Source organism: Coffea arabica, chromosome 5c (assembly GCF_036785885.1).
Source record: "Coffea arabica cultivar ET-39 chromosome 5c, Coffea Arabica ET-39 HiFi, whole genome shotgun sequence".
NCBI classification, from domain to species: domain Eukaryota; kingdom Viridiplantae; phylum Streptophyta; class Magnoliopsida; order Gentianales; family Rubiaceae; genus Coffea; species Coffea arabica.
In genome coordinates this window covers 38,594,039-38,605,203 of record NC_092319.1, presented here as the reverse complement: position 1 = coordinate 38,605,203, position 11,165 = coordinate 38,594,039, and the positions used below count along the sequence as shown (strand labels likewise).

Genomic DNA, 11,165 nt, shown 5'->3' with positions numbered 1-11,165 from the left:
GAAAGAAACATGTAGACTACAAGAACTATAGTTTTCGGGTTCAACTGCTGAACAAGCAAACCGACTTGAAAATCACAACGCAAGACTTTGTTTTACAAGAATCAACCACAAGAACATGGAAAATAGTGATGGAATGAACTTATTGCGGAATCCGGGGGCTGGTTTAGGTGGGGATGTTTTAGCCATTTAACCGGAATTGTCTATTGCGGCTCTATGTCAGCACACGTTAATAAAACAAAAGGATTTGTTTCAGAAAATTAATTTTATTTGTCCGGAAAAGAGTGAATACTATTTATCTTTAACGAGCGTGTGTTTAGTGCCTGTTAATCACTTGTCATAAAACGAGTCAATTCAATCAAATCTTCAATTAAAAATAAAGTCAAGAGATTGTAAAGGAAAAATAAAATGTTATTTTCCATGTTATATATGGTTTTTAACTATTTATTCTATTCTAAAACAACTAAAATTTTTCTTTGTTTTCATTTCTTATATCTAAAATTTGGGTGAAAATTTTTTATTGATAAATGATGTCTATACTCCAAAATAATCTTCCGACCTTCACTGACAAAAGGGTAGAGGATGTCAGAAATTATTTTTGAAGTGCAAATATCACTTCGTAACAGTCTACCCTATTTGTATGCGTAGCTGGCTTCCGAAGTCTAATTTTTTTGCATTTTTATGTGTAAAGCATTTTAGCTATTGCTCGTTAAGGGAGGACGGATGGGTCTGGATGGCGTGGGAAAATGAGTGTAAGTGGAAAGCGTTGAGTTCGAAATTTTTCACTAAAATTTTAAAAGAGTTATTGCTCATTAAAATAGTAAAATTTCGTTTGCCAAATCCAATAAAGAAATGCCACAATGGTTCTTTAGCACTACTTACAGACACCGACAGCACGCGCAACCCACACTGAAACAACCGGTCAACCTTCACACATTCAAATTCCAGCAACCCATGTAGACTCCCCAAATTTCCATACAAAACCCAGAAATCCCTTTCCATCCCCCTTTCTATTCAGCCAAGAATTGAGAAAATTCAGCCAAAAAAAAAAAGAAAAAAAATGATACAACTGTTTTTCACTGTGATATTCTGTGAAATGGCAGTGATTTTGCTGCTATTGTTCAAAACCCCCTTGAGGAAGCTTGAAATCATGGCTCTTGATCGAGTGAAGCGTGGAAGTGGACCTCTTGTTGTCAAATCTGTGGGTGCTACAGTTTTGGTGATGATGACTTATTCAGTATACACGATTCGAGAACTCAATTCTCGACCCGTTGAGTCCTTCAACCCAACTGATCAAGTGCTCTTGGCTTATGAAGTTTTAGATACTTCACTTATGGGTAAAAATTAGTACCCTTTTTCAATATCAGATACTAGTTACCTAGTACTTTATTTTTTTTTAGCTTTTTGTGTGCGTAAATTTGTGGTTCCCCCAACCCCTCCTCCTAACAATGGGTTTTTGCTCAGATTGTTTGATTATTAAGTTATTTGGTGGGAAAGGGAAAAATGTTTTGTCCTTGAAGGGATGGAGAAATTACTCGATTAATCCTATGTATGACTGTTCTGCAGTTGGTGTTTGTATATGTTGTTATTATGTGAAAATGGTTTGATGTCAACGAATTTTGAGGTGCAGGGAAAAACTAGTGGAATTGGGCTGTAAAGTTTATTTTTCTGTGTACAGTTTTGGCTTTACTCGATTAATCCTATGTATGACTGTTCTGCAGTTGGTGTTTGTATATGTTGTTATTATGTGAAAATGGTTTGATGTCAACGAATTTTGAGGTGCAGGGAAAAACTAGTGGAATTAGGCTGTAAAGTTTATTTCTGTGTACAGTTTTGGCTATGTAAAACTGTGTGACCTTTTTTTTAGGGTTTTCATTGTTCTTATTTATTTCCGGCTTAGGCAGAAGTGATCGAGATAACTGTTTTACAGGTATTAAAGTTGTGATATTCAGGTTGTTGGTCAAATGCTGGTACATAGAAAGCTTGAGGTTGAAGTTTTAAGGCAGTAGAATTAGTTCTCTTTTACAATTCTAGGTGAAGGAAAAGTTAAAATGATGATGAAAATGAAAAACAATTTTTCATAAAGCTTCGCCTCTTAAGTTGAATTATTAGCTGTTGTAGGAAGACGTTTAAATTGAACGAACTGATGGAAAATGAATTCTGAAAAATTGTATCAATGGAATAGAACTATTTAAGACTCTTGAGATGCAGTCCCTGAGAAGAATGTTTGTGGTGTCTTAATATAATGTTTTAGATGAGAGATAAAAATGCACTATAGTTAAATAAGATAAAGAAACATGTTGCTATTGTGCTACTGTGTCTTACGTCGGAGATACGGTATATGGTGAAGGAACTGTTGTCATGCTGGTTGAAGCATTGAATGATAAGATGTATTAGAAATTCAACCTCGTAGATTTCAATGGATCGGATTGTGAGCAAGTATTAAGCAAATATAGGATGGCTGACTGCGAAGCTTGATTGTTGCAAGTAAATTCTAGAATGCTTTCCTGGTTTTTCCTCTCCTTCTTAACCATCAAGTAGTGGGAAGTGGGCTACTTTTATGAGGACGGCCTGCAACACAGGTTCCCTTTTTGAATGGTGACCTGCACTTTAAGTTTTAAAGACTGACAAAAAAAAAAAAAAACAATGCGATGATTACAGATTTGGGTCTCTTCAGAAGGGAGGATTACTTGAATACAAGTCTCAAGATTTCATGGATTTGATGGTCCTTCACTTTAACTTCCTCTCTTTTGTTTTTGTGTGCCATCTGTTGGTCAAAATCACCTGTGTTCATTCTTCACCTTCCTTAGTATTTTCTAAAGGAAAGAAGGTCTTTTTGTCATCCCTCGAGTTATACTGGATCGTAAAATGGATAAGAGGTTATAACTTACAACACACAGTTGATGCTTGACCTGGAATTGTTTGAAGATGTTTAAACCTGAAATTGTGAACAGAGATCAGCCTTTGTGCATCAGATCTCTTCTACACTGGTTATCTGTCAAACTGGCTGCTGAATTGCATATAATTGCGGGGCAGAAAATTTGGAACTTCATGGGGTCAAACTAAAAAGCTAGAAATTTGTGAAAAAGAGAATAAGAATCCCTAAGCTTTTGTGATAACAATGAATGTATAATGACAAATATTGATTTTTGTAAATGTTGATTGATGAATATATTAGTCTTTCTAATCAAACTACTCTACTAAGCAAATGTTGGATTGCTTGTATGCATAGAAATTTGTGAAAAAGAGAGTAAGAATCCCTAAGCTTTTGTGATAACAATGAATGTATAATGACAAATATTGATTTTTGTAAATGTTGATTGATGAATATATTAGTCTTTCTAATCAAACTACTCTACTAAGCAAATGTTGGATTGCTTGTATGCATAGAAATTTGTGAAAAAGAGAGTAAGAATCCCTAAGCTTTTGTGATAACAATGAATGTATAATGACAAATATTGATTTTTGTAAATGTTGATTGATGAATATATTAGTCTTTCTAATCAAACTACTCTACTAAGCAAATGTGGGATTGCTTGTATGCATGTATTTATCATGATGCAGCAATAGTAGTGCATAATTCGATTCATCGGAAGTTTGATGAAGGCTGTAAAACATATAGGGTGAGAATGTTTTCTTTAGTTAAGCACGATAAGTACATCCATTTGGTCCTGTTGTTCAACTGTGACAAGCTATTAACGGTTTGAAGGATCCCCAAATTGGTAATAGTATATTTTCTCTTCATTTAATCTTGTCCTAGATCTAAGAAATACAAAGTTTTGCCCCCAATCAGATGTTTCTTACAACTCCACTCTCCTATTTAATTTTATTAATAGCTATTCATGCTATGTAGGATTCTCGCTGTTTCTTGCGCTTATGATAGACAGGCTACACCATTACATTCGCGAGCTTCGTATTCTCAGAAAGACCATGGAGGCTGCTAAAAAACAAAGCAGAGAAGTTGATGAGGGCAAAAAGGCAAATGGAGCAGAGGTCAATGCCTTAAAGGAGGAGGTAACTGCTATGAAGACAATGATTAATATTCTGGAATCTGAGTGCAAGGCCAAAGAGAAAGAGTTGAAAGCGGCAGAAAGCAATTCTGAGTCTCTTAAAAAGCAATCTGAAGGTTTACTTCTTGAATATGACCGCTTGCTGGAGGACAATCAAAGTCTCAGGAGCCAATTGCATTCACTTGATCAGAGCTTGGCCAATTCTGATGGCAAGAAGAACATGTAGTAGTTCCAAACATATGGTCATGGGAAACCAGCTTCTATGGCTGTTCAGAAGCTGGTTCTAAGTATGTAACCAGGAACATTTTTTGAGGTATTGTTCTGTTGCAGAGACTTTTGTACGAGATTTATGTGGAGGAATCCTAATGAGCTTTACTTAAATGGTGGCGCCAGTATGATCATAATCACAGTTATTTTTATAATTGTTGCGATTATTATTGCATCTAATAGGGTTATGTGATTAAGCAGTTGCCTGGATCAGTTATCTTTGTATGTCCTATTTCTGATGCACTCGGTTTCTTCAAGGCAGTAGGGTATCCCCCTTTTCTCCAAGAAAATCTAATGATAGATAATAATGTCGTATAAGCCTTTTACATCTTTACTGCTCTAATCGAAGGCGTCAACCTGGAAATTTCTGTATTGATTTGCCAAACATGGTTGGAGAACTCAATTGTATGTGCCACCCTTGCCATCAACTTCAAGTCTCAGAACAAAAAGCAAGTAGTTATGCTGCCTGTCTTGGTTGGTTGGTAATGCTATGAATTGGTTTAGCAGTACTTCGTCAGATACGGATGGGTCTTGATGGGCTCAAACAATCTTCATTTTTTGATCTTCTGGTGCAATTGACCACCAATAATGGCTTAAAGATAAATTCTAGAAAAAGGTATTCATCAAATTTGCTTTCCAGTTTTCATGCATTCGCATCCTAACTATGATGAGATACAACTAATAAATTCGTGTGGACACCACATGGAATTCTTCCTGCCCAATTGATGTCTAAATAGATTCCCTACTATAGTTTATGTTTCCATTAACCTTTATCTCTAGGTAAAACATCTTTGTAAGTCACATTCAGAAGTTAATAAACGCCTTTTTTTTCACACAACCTTATCAGTAATTCATAAAATTTTGATTTAGTACGCTAAAGGCCCTTTATTCGAAGTTTTCATTCGCCTAGCATTGGTTATTTTAGTTCCTTTAACACGACTATTCTAGTGCAAGATGAAGAGTTGAACACGTCTTATTGACACGATTATTTTAGTGCAAAATAAAGAGTTAAATATGAATACGATAGGATAAAGTGAAGAGTTCAGATAATGTAAATAAGTTTTTTTTTTTAATGTGATACCAAGGCTTCTTTAGCGCAAAAAAAAAAAGTAATTCCCTTGTTGGCATAAAGTGATATTTTCTCGAGGAATCGATTGCTTGGAGTTTATCATCCCCGAGGGATTTCTTGAAAACCTACTTCACAAAAAGGTACCTCGAAAAGAATGCTTGTGTCAACTTTAAGCTCTCGTAGATTGAGTACCTCAATAGAAGACCAGAATTATGGAGTTATACACTCAAGTACGATATACTCTAGGTGCTTGCTAGTTATTTTGTCTAGAAGCATTTTTGGGTAGAAAACTAGAAACAAACACATCATAGGATTTTCGTTGCTATCCACAGCCTGCTCTAGGATTAGGTGTTGCCTCTATTGTCAAGAAATGCTCACAAAAGGTGGGCAATTGGATTTTTTTTTTCTCTGTTATGTCTGAACCAACTTGTATTTACCCCCCAAGGATTCATTCTTTACATATTTGGTCTTGATTTTCTGGTCAAATCTCATGCCTATATCTCCCATTTCACTTTTTACACATTTGATCCCCAAATATAAGGTTTTTCATAGGTCATTTACCAGCATTCGTTTATTAAACTTCATCCACCGTTTTTCTCCGAAAAGTCTATATTGCAAAGATATTCTAAATTTTAAATTTATATTTACGTTAGTTATCATTTATCTAATGTTGTATACACTATAAATGTATAAAAAAATTTTTTTTCTTTATTTAACCAAAATTTAAATGCCCTTAAAAATACTAAAAAATACGTTAATGTTATAACATCGGATAAACATTCCTAATCGAGACATATGTTGAAACTCGAAAGTGTGAATTGGGAAATGCGCAGTAACGTACTAGCAGTGCCAGTACTACTACTGAAATTCAATCGATTACTAACCAATGATTGAATCACATTTCCTCGTCAAAAGGATCGATTTGATTATTCTTTATTTAGTTCTCAAATGTTATAAGTCAATTCTAAACTGTTGTATCCAACGATTTAGAATGGTTTTATAACGATTTAACCATTATTGACGGGGAGGATGGAATTGGATTGGATGATAAGGCAGGACGGATTATAAATAGAAGCTCTTGAATTCCCTTCCACTTATAAAAAAAAAATAAAAATAAAAATAAACCATTATTGATAACCCAAACATAATGGTTCAATAATTTTTTCCTAGTTAACCAAACTGTTAACACATGTAGTAATAATTCTTGATCACATATCTTTTGAAGACATCTGGTGACGTAGTAAAACATTATATAACATCAATATGGCAAAACTTCATGCGTTCAGTCTTAAATAAATGAAGTTTAATAAAATAAATTTCAATTTAAGAGATTAAATGTGTTAAGTTGAGAACTTATGGGGCTAACCAACTACGAGTAGTTGGCTATCAAGAGAATTTTTTAAATGCTACTTGGGTGTAGGTCAAGAGATCAAATCTCCTTACCTACATTCTAAAATTCAGGTTTTTCTGAAAATGTCATCAGCGGGTGTGTAGGCATCCGTCTGAATCGGTGATGGTTCAATTCTCTTCAAATTCTCCTTCCGCCTCTTTTGGTCACCCCTCCTCTATTATAGAAAAAAGAACTTATGGGGCTGGACACTCCTTTTTTTGGGCTGACAAAACAACCAACAAATAATTTTATTGTCAAGGTGGTGTTGGACACTAGATGTGTTTTCTCTCAATGGACAGCCCGTCTCTATCCACATAAAAAACAAACATGAAGTCAGAAAATCGTAACCATTGCTAATCTATTACATATAATGGTTCAGAGCCACTTGATTCTCATTTCTTCATCCCTATGGGGGAAAAAACATATTTGAGTATCTAATCTATAACTTCTCAAAATTGGAATAATGAAACAATGCAAGCTTTTTTAGTAGTTACATTTCTTATGGCCGGCAATGTTCTACGTTTCCTTCCCCCTCTTCCTCTGTAAACTATATAAGCAGGCAAATTCCTCAAGAAATGGACACCATAAGTAATCCAATTGTCAATCTTTGCCCATACTTGTAACCTTTTCTCAATGGCTTCAAACTCAATCAAACTCTATTTGCTGTTGATCCTTGCTTTAGTCAGATGCTCAAAAGCTGAATTAGGAGAGCTCAAGGAAACAAGCATGACCATATATTTCCAAGATCAATATGGAGGGCCAAATGCCACTGTAGCCCAAATCCTACCGGAAAATCCAGACGGCCATCTTAGTTTCAAAAAGTTTGGGGCCATTTTTTGCACTGACGATCTCGTAACAGAAGGCTTTGATGTAAGTTCAACCCAGGTTGCAAGGGCCCAAGGTGTGTATATAACCTCAGCATTAGATGGTTCTAATACTCATGTTCTGGTGTCAATTGTCTTCAATAATGGTGAATTCAAGGGCAGCACATTGGAGGTACAAGGTGCTAGTGCTCAGTTTGAGAGGGTGAGGGAGGTGGCAGTCGTCGGCGGCACCGGAAAATTCCGGTTTGCTCGTGGATATGTTACTTTTGAGACTATTCACATCAACTCAGCAGCTAACCTTGCAGTTATTCAGTGCAACATCACAGTGTTACATTACTAAAAGCACTACTTTCCTTTATTCTTATGGAGCAAGTTTCCTAGTCGTTGAATTTGACAAAATAATTAGCATATGATGTTTGTATTTTGAGTTTGTTTAATGTTGTTCTTTACGCATTTTATACACGCACCATGGCTAATTGATATTGAATAAAATTCCAAATTCTAGTACTACTATTTTGCTAAGTTGGTTTTGTTTGGCAAAGGTGTTTACAAGTAATAAAAACTAAAAAGATGTGCCAAGAAAAATTGGAAAGTGAAGGACAAAAATCATGGAAATTTGGTCTACCTTGTCCCTAAACTTTTTCACTAAAATCGATTTAGTTCTTTATTATTATTATTATTATTTTACTAATTTAGTCCTCAAACTATGTTTCTTAGTTCCAATGTTGGACTCTCACAACAGTGCCACCACATTTTGCGTGTTAGGGATGTCGCGGAGGAGGTAAAATAGGAGGCTCATATCTGATTTTCTAATTTTAGGGATTAGAGCAGATCCCCTGTTGCTTTTCTCTCAAAATCTCACAAGAGAGAATCCTAGGAATGCTGGAGACTATTAGAATATATTTAATGGAAAGGCTCAGAACAAAAAGGGAATGGATGAAGAGGAGGACTCATGATATTTGCCCACAAATCCAGAAAAAGCTGGAGAGAGCGAAATTTGATGCTGCTGCCAACATTGCAAGATGGTCCGAGGTTGATAAGCTCGAAGTCACTCACGTGTGGAGGCAAATATGTGGTGGACTTGGAGAATCAGACCTGCATCTATAAAAAATGGGAGTTGACTAGGATCCACTGTTGCCATGTTATTTGCTGTGTTTCTTTGTCAGGATAAAGTCCAGAAAGCTTAGTTCATAAGTGCTACTCAAGAGAGAGCTATATGAAGGCCTATGAACCAGCAATTTGTCCCATAAATGGTCCAAATGCTTGGGCTAAATCTGACAAGGAACCTGTGTTTCCACGCATTAAGCTGAAGTTAAGAGGTAGGCCCAAGAAAGTGTGGGAAAAATGGCTATATCCATTGTAGAGTGAATGAGAAAATTTGTTCTCATAATGGCACTCTTGAAAGAATCCAGGATAATTATCTATCATCCATTCATGTATATAGGATTCATGTGTATTAATTATTCATACATGATTTTGGATAGGATACATGTACTTAATACATGATTTTGGAGTTATCTTATTGAGATACATATATGCACATGAATGTGGTCCTTTGATAAACGTGAAGATAATTATCTGGAATTTAACACTTGTTGTCAATTTCTAACAGTCACCCTTGGCCAGCATCTATAAATATCTTTTTTTTTTGTTTCAAAAGCAAGCGTGCTCTCTCTCTATTTTTCCTTCTTGCATCTTCATCTTTTATATTGTTCCATATTGCTCTAGTTCGAGTTCGCTGTGGTGAAGAAAGTTTGGTGTTGACATATTCACCTTTAATCCGTTGTATCCTGGGAAACAGACGCCTACTTAATTTCGAGCACTCTACCTGGAGGGGGCGAATCTGTTTTAAGAAAATTATGCTCACAAGTCTCGGATTGTTATTATTGTTATTTTCGATTATTTCTTTCTTTCTAGGTTGTATTTACTCTTCTCTATAGTCTATCTGCCTATTTTTTATTATTTCACTAACAGTCTTAAAACAGATTCGGTTCTCAATGGCTGACAATACAGGAAGAGAAACCAACACATCTACTTTTGATGCCTCTGCCTCTGGCACAATTGTGAAACAACCTAAAGGAAAGATTACTCCTATGGTTTCTACCAACCATAATGAGAAACCTGAGAAGTTCCATGGCTCGAACTTCAAGACATGGCAACAAAAGATGTTGTTCTATTTGACAACATTGAATCTCTCGAGATTCTTAAGTGAGGATGCTCCAAAACTGCCTGAAGGCTTAACTGATGCACAAGCTGTCAGTGCTATTGATGCTTGGAAGCACTCCGATTTCCTTTGTCGAAATTATGTCATGAATTACTTGCATGACTCGCTGTATAACGTGTATCAAATACACAAGACGGCGAAGGCATTATGGGAATCCTTAGATCTGAAATATAAAACCGAAGATGCCGGGGCAAAGAAATTTGTCGTTGAAAAATTTCTAGACTATAAAATGGTGGATTCCAAAACTGTTATCAGTCAAGTGCAAGAAATTCAGATTATCTTGCATGAGATTCTAGCTGAAGGCATGATTTTGAGTGAAACCTTTCAAGTAGCTACTGTTATTGAGAAGCTACCTCAAGGGTGGAAGGATTTCAAGAAGTATCTCAAGCACAAGCGCAAAGAGATGAGTATGGAGGACCTTATCGTTAGACTTCGAATTGAAGAAAACAACAGGGGTTCTGATTGCAAGGCAACAACTTCTATTGATGCTAAAGCAAATATTGTGGAGTATAAGCAAGGGCAAAACTCCAAAGGCAAAAAGCCAACTCGAAATCTTGGGGCAAAAGGGAAAATCTCTAAGCAGAAATTCCAAGGGAAGTACTTCAACTGTGACAAAAAAGGTCACAAGTCCACTGAATGTAAGCTTCCAAAGCAGAAGAAGCATGAAGCAAACTTGCTTGATAGAATCGAGGGAGACATGGAAAACATGAACCTGACTGCTATGGTCTCTGAAGTATATATCATAGGGTCAAATCCGAAAGAATGGTAGATTGACACTGGAGATATAAGACATGTTTGCACAAACAAACACCTGTTCACTACCTTCGAAAAAATTGAAGGTGAAAAAATGTTCATGGGGAACTCTGCCTCATCTGCTATTGAAGGTCAAGGGAAGGTGTTGCTAAAGATGACTTCTGGCAAAACATTGACTTTGAACGATGTTCTATATGTGCCAGAAATCCCCAAGAACCTTGTTTCTGGATCATTGCTGAACAAGCATGGCTTTCGCATGGTTTTTGAAAAGGATAAAGTTATATTATCCAAATCTGGGATGTATGTAGGGAAAGGATATACAACCGATGGGTTGTTCAAATTGAATGTAATGACCATTGTGAATAATAAGAATAAGTCTTTTGCTTATTTGCTTGAGTCTTCCAATTTATGGCATGGTAGACTAAGTCATGTTAATTATGATACTTTGCGTAGACTAATTAACTTGGATCATATTCCTTCCTTTCACATCAATTCAAACCATAAATGCGAGATTTGTGTAGAAGCAAAATTAACAAGGTCATCTTTTCAAACAATTGATAGAAACACCGAACCCCTTGAATTGATTCACACAGATGTCTGTGATTTGAAATTTGTTCAAACAAGAGGTGGT

General features: G+C 35.9%; 3 protein-coding genes across 3 annotated transcripts; all 3 read left to right on the top strand.

Annotated features, from left to right (window-relative positions):
* Window positions 1-892: 892 nt before the first annotated feature.
* On the top strand, window positions 893-4,388 carry LOC113690901 (uncharacterized). The gene is made up of 2 exons (XM_027209022.2): window positions 893-1,334; window positions 3,851-4,388. The coding sequence occupies exons 1-2, from the start codon at window positions 1,058-1,060 to the stop codon at window positions 4,231-4,233; spliced, it is 660 nt and encodes a 219-aa protein (XP_027064823.1). The 5' UTR covers window positions 893-1,057; the 3' UTR covers window positions 4,234-4,388.
* A 2,978-nt stretch (window positions 4,389-7,366) lies between these two features.
* LOC113690450 (dirigent protein 22-like) lies at window positions 7,367-7,897 on the top strand. Its single transcript, XM_027208356.1, has one exon. The coding sequence runs from the start codon at window positions 7,367-7,369 to the stop codon at window positions 7,895-7,897; it is 531 nt and encodes a 176-aa protein (XP_027064157.1).
* Window positions 7,898-9,554: 1,657 nt separating this feature from the next.
* On the top strand, window positions 9,555-10,550 carry LOC140007322 (uncharacterized). Its single transcript, XM_072050052.1, has one exon. The coding sequence runs from the start codon at window positions 9,555-9,557 to the stop codon at window positions 10,548-10,550; it is 996 nt and encodes a 331-aa protein (XP_071906153.1).
* The last annotated feature ends 615 nt before the right edge of the window (window positions 10,551-11,165 follow it).

Coding starts and splice junctions, on each gene's coding strand:
- LOC113690901 (XM_027209022.2), top strand. CDS start 1,058: ATGATACAACTGTTTTTCACTGTGATATTCTGTGAAATGGCAGTGATT. Junction 1,335..3,850: donor TTTAGATACTTCACTTATGG/GTAAAAATTAGT, acceptor CATGCTATGTAG/GATTCTCGCTGTTTCTTGCG.
- LOC113690450 (XM_027208356.1), top strand. CDS start 7,367: ATGGCTTCAAACTCAATCAAACTCTATTTGCTGTTGATCCTTGCTTTA.
- LOC140007322 (XM_072050052.1), top strand. CDS start 9,555: ATGGCTGACAATACAGGAAGAGAAACCAACACATCTACTTTTGATGCC.